This window comes from Anser brachyrhynchus, assembly GCF_964034855.1.
Source record: "Anser brachyrhynchus genome assembly, chromosome: 8".
Lineage (NCBI taxonomy): Eukaryota > Metazoa > Chordata > Aves > Anseriformes > Anatidae > Anser > Anser brachyrhynchus.
Window position 1 is genome coordinate 11,286,739 of NC_137702.1, and position 18,713 is coordinate 11,305,451.

Here is an 18,713-nt window from a genome sequence, read left to right on the forward strand (position 1 = left end):
CTTCTCAGTGCAGTGAGACCCCGTCAGCCGTTCCCTGCATCGCCAGAGCGCTGTCAGGCTGCGGGATGCTGCCGGTACCACCCACCCGCCGCAGCTCTCAGGGATGCAGCCCCCAGGCTTTCAGAGGCTGTCAGCACTCCCCTCGCACAGCTCTCCTCCTTTGGCACAAGTGATGTGGGCAGGGAAAGGGTGGATGGGTGTGCACAGACATTTGGGCAAGGCAGAGGCTGTCGGGTAGCACAGTGACAGGAGGCTTTGCCACCCTTTTGCCCCACAGGGAGATGCTCCCAAGGCACTTGTTGCTGGGGTGCCCGCAGCAGTGGGCTGTGCCACCGGACCTGCCTCTCCCTGGGCTCCTTCAGGCCATACACTGCTCCCACCCCTCTCTCCTGCTCACGCTGCCAGCTCCAGAACAGAGAGGAAGCACACACTGTACCCTGGACTTCTCCTCCAGCCTGGTCATCATGACTATCGTTGCTGTCCTCTGCTCCCACACCATCCTCCAGAAGTCGCTGAGGGTTTCTGGCAGGGGTCCCTGCGTTGCGATGTAGGCGTTCTGCTTCCGATAGCCGTCGATGTAATTGGCATTGATGTAATCACTGCCTGGGACCCCTGAGGAGAAAGAGGACAAAGCGTTACTCTGGGGACACCCCACGACCCTGCGCCTGTCGCTCTGCTGGGTCCTGCAGGCAGGGGCGGAGGCTGGTGTGTTCACAGGGCTCTTAACGTGTCTCCTTTACAGGGTGCGGCCAGCATCTCTCGCAGGGTCCCTGCAGAGGACAGGGATGGTGCCTGAACAAAGAAGAACCCTTTGTAGCTACCACATTAATGCAACAATCAGGCAGAACCAAAGCGGAGAGACAGCTGCCACCCGCACACAAAGGGAAGTTCACAGGCAGGAATATTAAGGAACTCGTTTGGCCCCAAGCAACTGATTGAAATAATTGTCTTAAATTCACCAGCTATTTGTTATGGTCCTAGAGCACCTTTCAGAACGAGGCTGCTTCATTTGTTTGTCTCTGTTAGCAGGGGATGTCAGGCAAGGGATGTCCTCCTCCCGCCCCTCCTGCAGGGACCAGCACCCTGGAAGAGCCAGGGACCTTCCTCCCACCACCCCCCAGACCCTCCTCGGGGCAAAACCCTCACTGCTGCCTGCTGCCAGAGGCTGCTCCAGCTCTTGCCCTGCCTCCAGCACCTTGAGGAAAGGATTTTCTTGTAAAGGCCTTTAAAATGCAAACACACAGTTACTAAAATGAATGCGGCAAAGCGCGGGCCTGGGGCTGTGTTTCCAAACCCCAATTCAGCACGGGCTGCCTGGCTGCCAGGAGGGAAAGCAGCAGGAATCTCCTTGTCCCCCAGGGAGAGAGCATCTGCATTTCATTAGAGGAAGGAAACAAAGCTGGGGGGCTCCCCCTCGCCCTTTTGTCCTGGGCATTAATTTTTTTTCCTGCAGGTCTCAGCCGCCTCCAGCAGCAACAAAGCACAGCTCTGGGGGAGCAGCAGCAGCCAGGCCTGGCAGGGCACTTGCGGAACGGCTCCCAGAAAGACACAGATGCCACTAACAGCAACCAAATCATGCTGGAAAAGAGGGACTCTCCCCCTTGTGCTCACCCCACAGCTGCCTAACTAAGGGGGCTCGCCTGTCATCCTGCACCCCAAGGCTTTGCATCACTGCTGCTGCGAACAGGTCCTGCTGTGAGGGACCACCTAGACCTCCCCCTCCTCCCCTAAAGGATCAGCGGTGCATTAGCATTAGAAAAGACACTTCCATCCCAAGAAAAAGGATGCCAGTGGCTGCAGGACCACCTGTATGCAAAGCCAGTCTCTTCCCCAGGCAGGGGGTGCACTGAATCAGCTGCATCTTCCTCAGCACCCCGGAGCAGATTCAGGTGTGACGCGCAGGGCTGGGTGCTGACTTACAATGAGGATGGGTGAGCCTGGGTTTCGGTATCTGCACTCCAGCTCCTCTGTGTGCACAGGGAATGAAAGCAGGCACTGAAAGCAGGCGTTAGCCCCGGCCCCACAGATGTGCAGTGTCCTTAGCTGAAGTGTGGTGCTGGTTCTCAGAGCCATCGGTGCTAGGAACACCAGGGCCCGAAGCATCTCCCAGCACGCAGGGGGACGTGTGAGCCTGATGTCCCAGGGGAAGGGGCACCCTCAGCTCTGGGTGTTACTTGGGCACAAACACCGGCAGGTCCTAGGGGAAGATGCTGGCCCTGCAGCCATGCTGGGGTGGGGGCAGTGGGGCTAGCAGGCCCTTGACCTGCTTTCAAGCACCTCTTGGTGCTCTGTGTTTCTCAGTGTTTGCCCCTGCTTGACTGAAAACAGGAAAAAGAACAGGAAACTGTCCCCTGCCACAGCCGTGTCCAGCCATTTGCTGGTGTGCCCACCCCGGCGTCACTTACCATCGATGGAGGTCAGGATGACACGCGAGTGGTCATATGCGATCACGTTTGCATAGCGGTTTTTGGGTTTGTTCACTTCCAGGTTGGAGTTCTCCCAGGTGAACTGCTGCCCGGGATCGATGGACTGCGGAGAGAGGAGGGAGGCAGGAGTGGTTAGAGCCGAGCAGGATGCCACAGCGCACATGCATTTCAGCCAGGGCATCTGCATTTCCCTGCGCGCCTTTCCCCAGGCCAGACACACCTGCCTCGGCTGTCCCGGGCCACGCTGTCAAGCCAGACCACACCAAAACCCCGTCCCCGGTGGAACCTGTCTCCAGCGACCTGCATGCAAAGCAGCCCCTCGCTGGGGCAGCCCTCTGCACTTTCTGTGTGCTCATCCCTTCCTCCGGAGCTACCCATCAGCCGAAGCTTGGTCTTTTGCCAGGGCTCCACAGAGACCTGACGGCGCAGTTCTTGACCTAGAGGTTTTATTAGATGTTGAACTGCAGTCTCCTGAAATATAGCAAGCCCTGGGTATCTCGTGCCCCAGGAGCTTTGGGTATTAGTGTCCTGCAACACAGCCGAGGAGCTTCTGCCAGGGAATAGTCATGAAAATTGATAGGTTACTATCCACTGCTCCAGCTACTTATGCAATGTAAACATCTCTCGTTTGAGTTAATAGAGTGACAAGGAGCTATAAACCTGGAGAAGAGACGTGGTTATAAATCTTGGCCTAAGGCCTGCACGCTGTGCATCTGCCTGAAAAGCGCAGATCCTGATTCCACGCCCTGGCCTCGCACACCCAGCGCTTCCGCCTCAGGCCACGGGCTGGTGCCTACACCTGGGCGTCTGCCCTGGCTCCTGCACGGCCAGGCGGCCTTGTCCCAAAGCTTCTTGGCATCATGGCTGGTGCACAAAGGCAGGGGAAAACGGCCTGTCCCAGAAGCACCTCCGAGACAGGACGGCCTCTTTGGTGAGAGGCAGGTGAGGCACCCCGCTGAGGCAGCTGCCTCGTGCAGGGACTTGCTCTGCTCACGCAGCCCTGGGCAGGCCCGGGGCAGGCACCTACAGCAGGAACCAGCCATCCCATTAATCCCCCCCCCAGTGTTACCAGCACAGGCAAAGCCTCTTTAAAACCCACACTCCAGCTCGGGGCCCCTGAAGCTCTGGCAGCCCACAGGCATTGAGCAAGCAGGCTGGGGAAGCACCGCGTGCAGAAATCTCTCTGCAGAAATCCACGTCCATCGCCTGGCAGAGAGCCACGGCCGGAGGGTTCTCGAGCAATAAAACACCCGCGAGTCAGCCAGCTCCGGCTCGGCCGGGAGCACAAGGCCGAGCTGGGAAGCGCAGCTCCCTGACAGGGCTGACCTGGATGGCCCCCTCTGCCCAGCACCGTCAGCCACCGCCCATGCACGGGGTGACACCATCGCCGTCCCCTGCTCTCCTGTGCCACCGGGCAGGCACTTCCCACACCGGCTGCAGGCGCCCAGCTCGGGTACGGAGCTCGGGCACCGCTCTGATGGCTGTGCCAGCCCCGCGGGCACTGCTGCATGTGCAGGGCACGGTCCAGCACCGTGCCAGGTGGCAGCCGCCTGTCCCCAGGCCACCGTCCTGTCCTGCAGCAGCACGCCGTCCGCAGGCGGAGGGGCCAGCGCTGACGGAAACGCATGGGAGGATGTGACATCACAGCGATGCTAATAGGTAGTTTGGGAAATGTAGGATGTAAATAGACATTTCCCACAGAAAACCTGTAATTTTCTATTATTAGGGTAATAAGCAGGCAGCAGCAGCGCTCGGAGGCGCTGCGGCAGGGACGGGAGGAGCGAGACTGCAAGTGCTGCTCCTGGCTGGGAGCCCACGGCCCGGCTGCCACGGCCCCACACGCTCCTCTGCACGGGCACAGGAGCCCCGGTGCCTCTTTGGGGCACTTGGGTCCAAACCTCCTGGGTTGATGCTTCGGCTGCTGAGGAGCAACAGAAGAAAGCAGCAGCCTTACCTGCACCCTGGGAGCACTCGCTCAGCGCTGGGCACAGGTGGGTGCTGGCGGAGCTCAGCGCACTTGTTGGTGCTCAACCTGAGCTGCAAATCTCTGCCAGAAGGCTGCAGGGCTGCCCACGCTGCGGGGTGCAGCGAGCTTTCGCCCAGCAAGCCTGAGTCCTGCCACGCTGGTGGAAAGGGTTTTTTCCTCGGGGAGACGAGGCTGCCAAGAGCCCCCAGAACCGAGCAGCGGCATCAAGGTGCTGCCATTAGGGTTAATTGCTTTGATGTGCAACGAGGATGTGCAGAAATGGCCTAATCATCATCAGCCTCTTAAGAGGGCAAACAGGTGAGAAAGTCAGAAGTAATACAGCACCTGAGTGCAAAGAGGGTCTAATTAAATACTCCTGCAAATTAGTGACTCATTTAGAAGTAAAATGATTTAATTTAAACTCTGGTGATGAATTAATGTACACCTGTTCCCCCCTTTAAGGCAAACAAATGAGTAAATAAACGGGAGGCTGATGGGCTGCTTGGAGAGCAGTTGAAGCCCATTACGTGGAGCAGCAGTTGGCAACTCTTGTGCCATCTCCACTTGATGCTCTGCAACCCCTGTCTATGGCAGCACTGCCTCGTTTCCTGACTTTGTTCCACAATTGCCTGGCACTGGGAGGCTTCTCTAGCTCCTCTCTGGGGCTCGCAGGAATCACCGCTTCGTCCCCAAACACAATGAGAGTACCACTTTCAACTCAGCCTTCCTAGAAAGCAGAAGGGCTGGGAAACTGGAAGGAAATGAGCCGGGAGCAAACTTAAAAGCACCGTGACTTTTAGTTTTGCTTTGCTGTAAAGTGACAGGGGAGATGTTGTAAGACAGCAAGTGCAAATTAAGAAAAAAGCCCAATTAGTAAAACTCCTCCTTCCCAGCATGGAAGTGCAAGGAGCAATCTCTCTGAAGCGGCTCAGAGATCCCTGCTGCTACTGCCATCAACATAAAGACGGAGCCAGGCCATTGAGATGGGATTGGAAAAAGGCTCTTTCCTCGACAGACTCGAGAGCACTTTCCAAATGCCTTGAAAACATCCCTGGGTGCCAGTTTGCCTCTCGGATGCCATCCGCCTTGGGCTTGCTGCCCCCTCTTCCTCAGCGCAGCTCCAAGACCTGTCTGCAGGCGGTGTCCCTGCTCTGTGGTGGGGCAGGGACAGCTCGGCCACCATGGGCTGCGTGGCCACAGCCCCGTGCTGCTCTGCGGCCCCGGCTGCTGCACAAGGGCACGGCGAGGGGAAGGCGCTCGGGCTGTTAGCGCTTCCCAGCCTCCTGTGAAATCAAGCACATTAGCACAGGCATTGACCGCTGTCAATCTGCGCCACGTCTCAAATGAGGACATAATGCGCTGCCGAATCAATCGCTGGCACTGCTTCAGCCTTATTATTCCTGTTACCGGAACGTGAGCGCTGTGTGCCTGCCAGGCCACTTCCCGATTAGCCCATTAAACCCGCAACGTGCAGCTCCCCGGGGGCTCCCCGGGCCCCTGGAGCAGCACCCTGGGGCTCGGCGGCCCCGGGGACCCCAGCGCTGCTCCTGCTGCCTGAGCGGGGGCCTACTGCTCCTTGCCAGGGCTGCAGGCACTGGTAACACGATGTCCTTGGGGGCTCTGGGGGAAATGCAAGTGAACAGGGGGTTTGGGCAGGCTGGCAGGTTGCCCTGGAGGGGCATACCAAAGGGACCGGGCACAAGGGGCGTCCTCCCCACGTTGCAGTTTGGACACAAGGAAGAAGTTCTCTCCTGGGCAGGTGGTGCAGGTCAATGGCAGCACCCCCAAGGGAGCAGGAAGCAGCCCCATCTGTCTGTATTTGGTAATGGTAACGAAGGGGACGGCAGCACTTGGCTGGCTGGATCCCACGGTCAAGATGCCATTCGTGTGTGCACACTCGTTTGCACACTCATTTGCACCACTGCAGGCATCCCTCAGCTCAGGGCAAGATCCTCAGGGCGAGATCCTGCCGTATCCACGGGCTGCAGCGTGGGAAGGCGGCCCACAGGAGGAGCTCCAACACAGCCACAGCACCCGCCACAGCCTGCCGATAAATAATTAAGGGCCTTGGCCTCCCTTCTACTTACTTAATTCCATTAATCCCACACTGTAAATTCACTGTAGCTCTCGCTGTATGCTAAAAATGAAATACCCTCCTGGCACAGCCGGGTCAGGACGCACGCCAGGCCCTTGCCCTGTGCTCCCACCAGCCCTACTGCAGCTCCCAGCCTGCAGCTGAGCCTCTCCAGCAGCACCAGTGCGAGCGGAGGGTCCGGATGGGATCCTTGGGGTGGGGGCAGACCCTCGGCACGGGAGCCTGCTCTTGCGGCAGCCGGCACACAGCTCGCTCTGCGCTGGCTTTGTCGCCCCGGCTGCTCGGCCACGCGGGCTGCCAAGCAGGTGTGAGCAATGTTATTTGTTCCCTGACCTGCGGGAATGGAGGCCAGGGCGTGCTGAGAGATCTCTGCCGCCCCCCCTGCTCCCTTCGCAGGCGTGCGAGGAGGTGCCGACAGGTCTTGTTTCGTGTCACCCGCGTCTGGGTTACCCCGCTACCGCCGGCACGAGCGAGGCAAGCGCCAGACTGATGGCTCTAGGCAGCTGGCCTCGGTGGTTGAAGTGCTGTTAAATATTTGCTCTCTGCCTGGGGTGCCGCTGCTGCTGGAATGGGAGCCGTCTATTAACAGCCCTGCACCCCGCCGAGGCGTCAGGCTGCTCTGCAGAACCACTCGACACGCAACCCTTCCACGGCACAGCCCTACAGCGAGCGGGCTGTAGGGGTTCAGCGGGGAAACCTGCCTCCCTCGGCTCTCCCTGCTCAGCTCTGCTATGCCCAGTGCGGCAGCACGACCGTGCCGTGGGGACACGAGGACTTTTCAAGTGCTGGGTCACTGCTCGCAGCCGGGGCTCCCGCTGGGGCCGCACAGCCCGCTCCCTCCCACCCCTGCCATTTCCACAGCCTCTCTGCAGATTCCCTTACTCAGCAGTGCCCGGCAGGCGTGCCCTGCCCCGTCCTGCCCTCCGGCCCTCTCAGCACAGCCCCGAGGGGAGCTGTCACCATGCCAAACCCAGGGAGCGGGATGAGAGCAGACCCATCGCACCAGCACTCCTGTGCAGGCAGCTGCCGTTCTCTGCAAACTCAGTCCAGTTGTTTTGTTTTTTTTCCCCAGTATCTCAACTGGGAAATGGCTGTAATGATCCCCACGAGCCAGGAAAGGGCAACCATTTCTGCTCTGGGGCCCGTCCTAGTGTCAAACACCTTATGAACCTGTCATGTTTGGTAATTTCTATCTGATGAGGAGTCCAATGCAGCAGACTCCAGGGGTAAAAGATTACATGCAACAATCAGCTACTTAACAGCTGCTTCAACTCAGCACAACTGATTGGTGCTCTCAGCCAGCCGTGATACTCCAAAGAAAGAGAAATGAGAAGAGAGCGGCTCATGAAAACAGCTAAGAGAATTTACTTAGTGCTCGTTTTTTTCCGAAGCAGCTCCCACAGCTCGGCATCACGCTGCAGGCCCCGAGCGGTGCAGACCTTGCGTGAGGACGGCAGCGCCCAGGCACCGGATCCTGCCGCAGCCCCACGGCGCAGCCAGGCGCAGCCTGCACGCAGCTCAGCGGCCATCCTCGCTTAACATTTCAGCTGGACTCATCACAAAAGGCCCAAGGCAGACAGATATGACTGCGCACCTCGACACTGCACTCACAGGACTGACACAAAAGCATGAGCAACTGCAAGAGAAGCACATTACTCCTCCAAACGTTTCCCAAGCCGCAACGTAGGGCTGTAGCCAGTGAACTCAGCTCCTCTCTAGCCTGGGCGGCGGTGTGCGGAGGGACAGCAAAGCCTCCACTTAGCATCTTGAAGCAAACAGGAGCTCCGTGCCTCCCTCAGCTACACGCAGCTCACCCTTTGAACTAGCTGGAATTCGTCCCTTACCTTCTCAGCGCAGAGATCTGCTTTCCCTTTCCTGGCGTATGTAATTTTACCTCGTGGGGAAATGTTCTAATCTCATCTCATGAATCAGTACCAGTATGCTGCAGGAAGGGGAGGCCACAGGCACCAACAGATAACAATTCAAACAGAAGCGATAACACATGCAAAGGACACATCCCAAATTTATTCCCTCTTTAATACGAGTGGGGGGTTATTTCTAAGTCCCCTACGGCTCGAGAGGGTCCTGCATGCAAGCACAGGAAAACAGAGCCTGCCAGTGCTGCTCTCGCGGCTGGCAGAGGAATTTTCCCTAAATTTTCAAGTTTCCAACCTAATCATCCAGCCTGCAGAGCGGTGAGAAAAGCAAGGCAGCCCTTGTGCTGCTCGGCCCCGTCCCCTGCACACGTTCACCCCCTTGGCAAGTGACCCTCAGGGGAGGACGGGAACCGAGGGGCTCAGGCTGGAGGTGCAGTGCAGGGTGGAGGGGGTGTCACCAAATGTGCACTGCGTGCCCGTGTGTGAGCACCAAGGCAGCGTCGGTGCGGGTGGGGACAGAACCCAGCCCCGGAGGCATGTCCCTGGGGGAGTTTGCAGCTCAGGACTGCAGGGCACAGGCAGAGCTCTGCGAGAGGGGGCTGAGCCTGCTCGGGGGCAGCGGGACATCAGCAGAGCTGAGCTGCAGGGGCTAATGCCAGCAGGGTCCAGCGGCATGCAGGGGGGAACAGGTGCGGAAAGCAGGGCAGGAAACCCGAATGCCTGCTTGTTTTCGAGGGGCGGGCTGCCCAGGAGAGCGGAGAAGCAAAGCCCAGGTGGGTGGACACAAGCTCCCATTCACTCCCATGGCTGTAACCATGGTGGGAGCACGGCACACTGCTGCGCATTCGGCCTTTTCCCTGCACAAGCCATGCTCCAACCGCTCACGGTGTGTTCCCACCGCTCGGGGCTGGCAGGGAGAGCTGGCAGGCGCCCAGCCTGGCTTGGGGCCCACGCAGGCGATGCTGCTGCGGGGGAGGCATCGCTCGCAGCTCCCCAGCCCTCTCCGCTGGGGGTCCGACCAAAGCCCCGGCTGGCACCGCTCTGCCCCAGTGCCCGGCACGCTCCCACGCTCACCTCGTACTCCTGGGAGAACTTCAGCCCGTCGTTGGCCTTCAGCCTGTCGATGTTGTCGGCGAGGTCCGTCACGGGGATGGGGGGGTGGTCGCGCATGCCTGCGGGTGCGACAAGGAGGGAGGGAGGAGAGGGAACGGGTCACAGCTCTGCGCGCCCGGGGGAGGCTCGACAGCAGCATGTGCACAGCAAAACCAAGAGGTGGGCGCGAGGCGGACACGTGGGACGGACGATGTGAAGCACCGGGCGGGATGGATAGGAAGTCGGCGAGACCACGCAGCATGCGGCACGCGCTCTCAGAGCACACGGTTCAGTGGAACAAAAAGAAAAGTGATGTGCAGAATGGGCATGACCGGGTGAGCATGCTCAGACAGTACAGCCACCGGGCACCCAGAGCAGGCCACGCAGCGGGCAGGGGCTCGGGCAAGCCCCCGAGGGGAACGGGCCGAGGGGGTGCTGTCGGGGTGATTCCCAGGCTCCCACACGGGCTGGGGTTGAACACGGGGGTTCTCTGGCACTCTCACCACCACCAAGGGTTGAGGCTGATCCTCCTGCTTAGCCCTAACTATGGCATTAGCCAAAAAGAAACTTGCCCGGACCTGTGGCAGGGGAAGCCCCTGCAAGCGTATGAGCACAGCGTTACGGGTGGGCGGGCATCGCCCTGTCCTCTGGGGAGCTGGGGAAAGGTGGGAATGACCCGATGGAGGAACTGCTGCTCCCCTGGTCGGGGATGGCACGAGTCTGAGAGCTGAGGAGCGGCTCTGCGCGCTGCCGGGCAGCTCAGGGCCTTCCAGTGGCCGGGGCAGAGCCAGCTCCAGGGCCCAAAGCCCAGCTCTGCCGGGCTGGGACGTGCAAACCACCGAGCACTGGGATTCAGGGCTCAGCCATCGCGACCTCCTTCCCTGAAGCTGAGACGGCGAATTGGCAGGAACGCGGCTGTGAAACACCTCATCCAAAGCCTGGCTCATCCAAATCCCAAGGCTCGTGACTCCATCGGCTGCTCTGTGGGTTTCCCAGAGCCCCCACGTGGGAAATAGTGATTATTAATAGGCTGAAGCTGTTGATTCACACCCAGGGAGACGGGCTGGAGCATGGCCAGGAGCTTCTCGATGGCTCTGGAGCTTGAACGCTGCCGCAGATGGCAGCGGTGGGCCGCCGAGGTGATGGAGCAGTCCCCAGGCTGGGTACGTGCATTTTACACAGCGGTGACAAGTCATTAGGTGATAACAGGGAAGTGTCACTGCACGCTACACTGCAGCTGCTGCCCGGCAGGGCTCCTAACACCTCTGCCCAAAGCACCTGCCACCGCTGCACAAAGGCGAGCCCTGATCCACCACGCGCTCAGCCTTCCAGCACTTGACAGTGCAGGGCTATCCACGGGTGGCCGGACAGCACACGGACAGGTGGGGAAGGAGGGATCCCTCTTCTGCCTTGTGCTGAGGCCCTCCTGCAGGTGGTTCCCTGTTTGCCACCAGGATGCCCGCGGTGGCTGAGCAGGGCCCACAAAGATGATGCTCCGGTTTCTGCGAACTCCGCTCACTGGTGCCAGAGCTCCAGAGGCTGCAGCTCAGGAGCAGCCTTTGTAGCGCCGAGCTGTTATGGATGAGCAAGTAAATGAGGAGAACAGCATGGGACCAAGGCAGAAGTGTGGGGCTGGAGGAAGAGAGGCTGAAACATAACCACAGCATGTGGTTATCCCAGTGTGGTCGTGTATGAAGCACAGCAGAGCCACGGACCACAGCAGAGCTGCAGACATTCATCTCTGCTGAGAATTCAAGGGTATCTCTCCAAAATTCAGCTTTGCTAGTCAAAGGAGTGTTGTAGCACCAAAGGAGCTGCAGGAGCAGAAGGGGATGAAGAGGCAGTCGGCATCCTCTTATGGTGAACGTGGAACAACAGCCACATGTGGTGCAGGGTAAGGCAGAGGGAATTTGCATGGGATTTGTGCACACCACCAGACTTCTACATGATCTTCTAAGGATTTTGGCAAGAGAAGGTCGAGCTCTCTGCCAGGCTAGGAGGGCTGCGAGGTCTCACAGTGCCTGCAGGACTGCAGCCTGCAAAGCCCTTGGCTTTGCCTCTGGGGGCAGCACCTGTGCTACCTCTCCCATTCCTGAGTGTGGATGCCCAGACTCAGCAGGGAGGAGACACTTTTATGCCTGTTTGAGAGTGAACTGGAAGCTCACGAGGCAAAGAAGAGACAAAGGGGCAGTTACACCCACAGTCCTGATATTACTGCATCCCTTGGCAGGCGAAGGGCTGCCGCAGGAGCCTCCTGGCAGCCCGGCACCCAGCACCTCCCCTTCTGCCACACCGTGCTGTGCTGTGGGAGCCGCTGCGCTGCCGTGCACGCAGTACCCGCGGGGCCCGCGCGTCGTGGCCCAAAGTGGGATCACTGCTGATCTACAGTCTGCTGTGAGTGAGGGTGACCTTCATGACATTGAAACAGAAATTACAGAGACGAGAGAGAAAGGGAAAGAAAAAGCAAAAGGTGTCAAAAGATAAATACAGGAGTTAAAACTAACTTGAGATATTCGGGCAACTGGGGACACTGGCACCTGCAAAGAAAAGAAACGGGGCAAGAACAGAAATCCCATTAGCCTTTAGTCATCATCGCAGAGGTTCAGAAATGGAAAGACAGAGAGGTGAAGACGCAAAGGAAAGCACCACCTGCACAGCACCAGAAGCCTCCCAACTGCGCAGGGCTTTTAACTCTGATGCTGCCAGCCAAGTGGCAGCGTGGGTATGAGCAGGGAGCAGGAGCAGAGGCCTCCAGCTGATGCTGAGGGCCCCAATTCTCACTGCGCACCGCTGGCCGGGGCCTCGTGCCCGAGGGAAGGCAGTAAGGGTGGGTATATTGGGTACAGGGAGGTTTGTGCTGCTTGGTGGCCAGGACTGCCCGCAGCCCCAGCAACCTCTGCTTGGTGCCCCAGAGCCTCCAGCTCGCTTGGAGCTCCTCAGCAGCACAATTCTGCCTCCCTTCATGGCACACTGGGACACTGCCCGGTCCCGTATCCTGCCAGCCACTTAGCAAAGCAGTGCGTTAGTGCAGAGAGGGGAAATAACCTCTGTCTGAAGTAAGAACCACAAAAATGAGAAAGCTTAATATTTAATAACAGTAGCCCAATTAATTATGCATTAAACAAGGTTTTCCCTGCTCAGCAAACTCCGGCAGGGAGGCCGGCTACCGAGGCATGCAGGGCCAGTGGCCAGCACCTCTTGTCAGCGCACCCCCACAGCACTGCCCCAGCTGCCGGCGGGTGACAGGGGCAGCAGCAGGGGCCTGCTGGGCTCGCTGGCTTTTGTGCCTCCTCGTTAACGAGTACAAGCCTGTCAGGAGCTGGAACAGTCATTTCTAGCCACAGGACACCTGCTTCCGCCCCACGGAGCCTCATTAGTGACGGGGGGGACGTGGTGCTGTCACTGGGTGGGGAGCACTGGTTGGCAGCATCGCAGGGCACTGCTGCCTCCAGTGAACCGGGCTCCTGGGGTTGTTTTTATCTCTCCAGAGAGATCTGCAAAATTAACAAATGAGCCGGTATCTCTGGCTTATTCTTAGGTACAGGTGGGAAAGGAAAATCTTCTGGACCTCTCCTCTCTCTGATGGCAGCTCTTGACCCTTCCTACAGCTCTAGCAAGGGATGCCCTTGCTGCAAACACCCGATCTCTTTGTTGGAGAGGGAGCAGGTGCCCGACCTCTTACGCTCCTCCACGCAACATGAACCACAAGCATACAGCAAGATGTCCCCTGTGTCCCTGGGCTGTGGGACATGTCACAGAGACCCGTCCCCACGCACAGGCACTGTGGCCATTGACCAGGTGCCCTGTTCAACACCTCGCTCCTCCCACGGAGCTGCGAGCTGTTGCTGACTGTGTGCGATCCCCACATCTCTTGCTGCTTGCCGTCATCTGCCTGTTGAGATCTCTCTCCACTGCAGGTGCCTCCCTTGCTTCCTACAGTGTTTTCCTCCTGTGTTGGTCTGTTGTGGCCAATTAACGTGCCAGGTTGGCTGACAACTGCCAGGCTGTTGCTTCATCCTACCCACAAAAGCTGCCATCGGTCCTGCCTGGGAGACGTAATTCCTCTGGCAGCTGCTCTGGCACAGAGGGAGATGTGCTGGTGAAACCCACGCCACCGCAGTCGGGTCTGAGCCAGACCTCTGTGAGTGGCAAGAGGAAAGGCTCCGCTTGCCCTCCCTCCCAGAGGCAGCATGTTTACATCAAGAAATGACCCCTTCAAAACTCTCCTGTTAGACGAAAGCTCTTAGATGAATGAGCAGCGGGAGGAAAAGGAAAGTAGGTTACAGACCAGGAGGAGCTGCAAGTTAGAAGAGCGCTGTGCCTCATTTATTGCTGAACTGCTCCCTCCATCACAAAACCCAAGCCCTCCTCCACTTCGTCTAGGACTCAGGCTCTCTGAAAGGCTCTGAATGAGCTGGGGCGAGCCCGCCTCTGATCGCTACAATGACAGGCACTGTGCTTTCAGTGCCATCAGAGACAGACAGACACAAAGCAGCAGCATGAGACCTTTCTGCAGTGGGAAGTACAGCTGCCTCTGCAGGCTGGCAAACAGCTACAGCCTGAGGCACCAGAGGCCAGCGCAGGCATGACTGGAGATGCTCTGCAGAGAACAGTCAGATTCAGAAAGCAACAGCTGTTACTGAGCCATCGTCTGGACTGAGGCCACTGAAACCAGCAGTGCCCTTCACTGGGCAGCAGCACTGCCCGGGGAGCAGCACGGGCTGCAGGGAGCTCTTCACCCTTAGCTGAGCAGAGCAGGAGAGTTAGCACACCGAACATCCCAGGATGAAGCTGCTGGGACACCCTTGCAGCATAAGAGCTCACCACCTCCCCAACCCTCCTGGATGCGGCCCCTGTGGCCAGCACCACACCAGCAGTGCTCAGCGCTGAGCCCCAGCCTGGACCAAGCCAGCACAGCACCTGGGATCAACGTGGGTGTGGGTGCTTGCGAGCTCTCCCAGCACTGCACGGGGACTCCTCCTGGCTCACAACGATCACAGTGGCTCTGGCTGTGTGTGAGACTCATGTAGGACCTGACACACAACAGACACGGGCTGTCCCCATCTGGGTTCCCAGCCCTGTGTGCCTCCAGGGCTGGGGAGGAGGATTTGCAGGCAGGGTGGCTACCTGGATAACCCTGGCCTAAGCCCCATCTGTGCTCCTGTGACCACGAAGGTGCAGAGCTGCCGCGGGAAGGACTGCGACTCCCCCTCTGTCATGGTGACCTGGTGAAGGGGAACTGGGGCAAGTGGGACACGAGGGGGTTTGCTGCTCCTACCTGGAGTCTGGTAGTTGAGTCGCCTCATCTCAACCGGGTCAGAGGAATGGGCCAAGAGTGAGTCCTTCAGGCCGATGGAGTGCTCATCCTTGGAAGAGGGGGAGTGTGCCCTTTTCCTGTAGATGGAGACAAGCAGGTGAGCTCTGGCACAGACTGGCACAAACCACCCTGGAAAGGAGTCTGGGTGCCCATGTCCCAGATACCCAGCTCCATCCCAGGCTCCCTGGGGCTCTGGGCAAGTCACATCCTCTTCTGTCCTCCCGTTTCCCACCTATGGAACAGGAATCACTGTATTTCAGAGATGGCAGAGGTTTGATTAGTGAGACACTTTGAAATGTGATATTCTGCATAACGTTTACTAGAGAAAAAGCAGACAGATGCAAGATCTCGTTCCCTTGTACTCCCTCTAGGAACTATTTCCTGTAGTGGAAGGATATAAGCCAATTTTTTTTTTCTCACGTATTAGACGTATTTAAATTTAGAACACTGTAATATAATAGTGTAAAGGCTCTTCAGGGTGTGTTTTATTGGGCCATTAATATACGTCTTGAATGGCTGAAGGCACCCAAGGCGTGTATTAATGGAACAATAAAATACACTGTTGTCTCTTCATGCTGTATTTATGCCTAAAGCAATGCCACCACCTCAGGCTCTTGCTGGAATTCACAGGCAAGGCAGGGACAGATCCAATCAAGAAGCGGACAAGTGAATACTAAGGAAAATCTAATACTGCAAACAGGCTTTCTAGCAATTCTCTCAGTCCCACTTCTCGCTGTATGTTACAAGTGCACTGGATATTCCCGTGCAGTACAGAAGGGTGCTGGGCAGGAGCAGGACAGGGACGCTCTTCTGAGCCTGTGCTGATCCTGGTGCTTTGCCAAGGTGCTGAGCGTGCAGCAGTAATACGCAGAGATTTTGTCTCCTGGCTACAGCCTGAAACTGGATTTTGCCTGATGGTGAACCCCTCTGCTGACCTGATGCTTTCTGCGAAAGAGGGAGTTGCACCGCTGCTAGCCTGCACAAACGCTAGCACGTTTACCATCCTGTAAATCGCAACAGTCAGTGTCTGCTTTCTCCTTCTTTGTGAGGCATTTCAAAGCACCCTGAGGGTTGCCATGCTCTGCACACAGGCAGCTGCAGCTCTGGACAGTGGTGACCCTGAACCACCCATGATCAGAAATGCTCTGAGCAGGCACAGGACACTATCACTTCCCCTGCCCGTTCTGGGCTGGCACTAGTGGTAATAAATTAAGTAAAATTTCGTGCATAAATCACGAGTGAAAACTGCTTTTCCTCTGAAGCACAGCCTGTGAGCCAGCTCCATCTGTAGCCCGTGGCTGCATCAGACACTGGGGTGGTTCAGTGGGGAGGACCAGCTTGTGAGTCTTACAATACTCTCAACACCTCAGAGGTGTCTCAACACCTCAGAAGCCTTCTAGCTGCCTGGACTGAGACAAAAGAGCTGACAGACTAAGAGCATTGATAGAAGGCAAGAAAAATACAAAACAAATAAAGCGCTGTTCTTCCTCTCAGGAGCATAGCAGGATGTGCCATGTGCTACTGTGTGCCAGTCCCTGAGCCCTTGAGCAAGGTGGCCTAGCTTTGCTGGGGAATGGGCACGGCATATAATTAATGTTTGCCTCTCTCATTAGCCTAGTCGGGGCCACCGCTAAACAAACCTCCAGATCCCAAGCTAGCTACTGCTACTCAGGTTCTGTTCATTCCCATTGTAGATCTGAAATTGTGAATATGCTGCACAGATACTGCTGGGAGAAAAGCGGGAGGATAACAGAGCATCCTTCCGAGCACGCAGGTGGTGCTGGACACGGAGGTGCTGCTGCGTGGGCTAGGACGCAGCAGGGACACGAATGCTGAGGGTGAGCACAGAGGGCTGGGGCTGCTTCCTGGTGCTCGACCCGCACCAGTCTGGGTTAAAGCAGAGCTAAGACAAGGTGGACGCAGCATCTGTGGGGCCCAAGTACAGACTCCCTGGGCAGAGGGGGAGGGGGCCATTTTCCCACCTTAAAGATCAGCCCACACTTTTGTTTCTTACAATTGCCTGGTATTTGCTTAAAGCTTCCTCGTTACAGAATGCAAGAATACACCTGCACTCTTGCTGGAACAGCGCTCTGTCTGAAGCGACTGAGAATACAAAGAAGCACCTATAACTGCTGCTGTTGTTGTTTCTGGATTTTTAATTTAATTGCAAAAACAATCTAGGAAGTCTTTAGGCTGGAACCATCTCCCTGCATCAGCCTGTGAGGGGCTAACAATTACTAGGAGGCTGATGCCTTTGAAGAAACAAAATCTCTGTAAACCCCCAGTGTTGGCAAGCCCCGTGCTCCCAAAAACAAAGATGCTCCTTACTTGTGCCAGGCTTGATATTTAAACAGGGAAATAGATTTGAAATTTTAGCAAAACAAGAAGATAAAATGGATTCGTACCTTTCTTGTTTACTAGATCCAGGGAAGAGCAGAAACAGAAGAAAGGAGATGATCACTGACACAGAAAGGCACTGACTGCACATGCACAGCAGAGCTCCATTTAATCAGACAACAAAAGCAGCTCCCTTCCCCAAGCTACAGATACACATAAATAGTAAATAGAGAGTCCAGGAGGAGCAGAACCTTGGAGCTGAGCTGACAGACAATATGACCGAGTGTAATTGAACAGGCTACGCAGATACATGCAAATACAACCTGCGGCTCCTTGCAAGGACTAACAATTGCCTTGCGCCACAGTTACAGCTCTGGCAGGATTGTTCTGCTACGTGTGAGCAGGAGGCTGCTTCAGCAGGGACGCAGCAGCCAGGACCCAGGGGCCTCAAGAGGAGCGCTCCTACTCTGATTTCAGCCTGTCACATCCACGTCCTGTTCTCACTAAGACCATGTTCCCCTGTCAAAATTCACAGCAGTGGGGGCACCTGCCAGACATCTAGCAGGCAACTTCAGCAGGTAAGTGGTACTACAGATGTTCCTGGTGCTGCAAATCCAAGCTGTGAGACGACAGAGTGGTCAGACTGGCTTTAGAGACAAAGCTGCTGCTCTCCCCTGTCCCACTGCTCAGAGGTCTCCAAAATCCACAAGCAGCTCTGCGTCCTGGGGCTGGTATTAATTACCTTCTGCATAGCCAGTCCTTCTGCAATCTTTATAAAGCAGCCTTCTGCTGTGCTGGTAGAGACCTTCCTCCTCCCTGCGACCACCAAGGACTGTCTACCAGGGCACCCCCCATCTGAAAGCTGGAAGGAGTCTCGAAGGTGCCACCTCCTGTCATGCTCATGCTGTAACTGCAATGCCCTGGCCTAGATCTCACCTTTTGAAGAGGAGTATAGCGATGACGATGATGATGATTAGTATCACAGCCAGGACAGGTCCCATCACCCACAGCATCTCTGGCTCGTCCTGCTGCTTTGCTGAAGTCACTTCCATCACAATCTCATCGGAGTAGGGGCTGGCTGCGTATCTCTTCTGAACAGCACCGGCAGGAGAGGGAGAGAATAGCAAGCATCCGTTAGCCTAAAGCAGCAGCCACATCCCTGAAACAGAGGTTTTCCCTTGCCTCTGGCTAGCAGGGAACGGCGATGCTTCTCAAACCCCGGCAGCACACCGTACGATCCTCCCTCCCTCAGCATCAGCAGAGGTCACACTGCAGGAACAGCCTCTTCCTGGTGTGAAACATTCCCATGCCAGCAGCCTTCTGGCTAGCAGACTTGGCCCCGAGGTGCCAAACTGGAGCAGCCCAGCTAAGAGCCACTTGCCAGCCCTGGATTCTCTTGGAGCCAAATCACAGGCTTTTGAATCCCAACCAATTGCACAGTGGGGCTGGCTGATGATTCCTAAGTGGTTCATAATACCTGCTGTGCTGATATCAACACATCTCTCCAGGACAGGGCTATATTAGGAAAACCCCTGCTGGGCTAGGCGGTTTTCTTCAAGGAACAAAATGACAGGAACATTTTCTTCCTGGTGTCTCTGCTCTG

At 57.0% G+C, this 18,713-nt stretch overlaps 1 protein-coding gene across 8 annotated transcripts in view; it reads right to left on the minus strand.

Annotated features, from left to right (window-relative positions):
- The window catches only part of PTPRF (protein tyrosine phosphatase receptor type F), a 371,326-nt gene that overhangs the window by 14,637 nt on the left and 337,976 nt on the right, over positions 1-18,713 (minus strand). For all 8 annotated transcript variants that reach the window (XM_080603450.1, XM_080603448.1, XM_080603454.1 and 5 more), the window contains 5 exons: positions 18,047-18,201; positions 14,735-14,850; positions 9,439-9,536; positions 2,406-2,529; positions 437-612 (listed from right to left, as the gene is read on the minus strand). In XM_080603450.1, the coding sequence (XP_080459576.1) occupies positions 437-612; positions 2,406-2,529; positions 9,439-9,536; positions 14,735-14,850; positions 18,047-18,201 (669 nt within the window). The remainder of the gene's footprint in view (positions 1-436; positions 613-2,405; positions 2,530-9,438; positions 9,537-14,734; positions 14,851-18,046; positions 18,202-18,713) is intronic.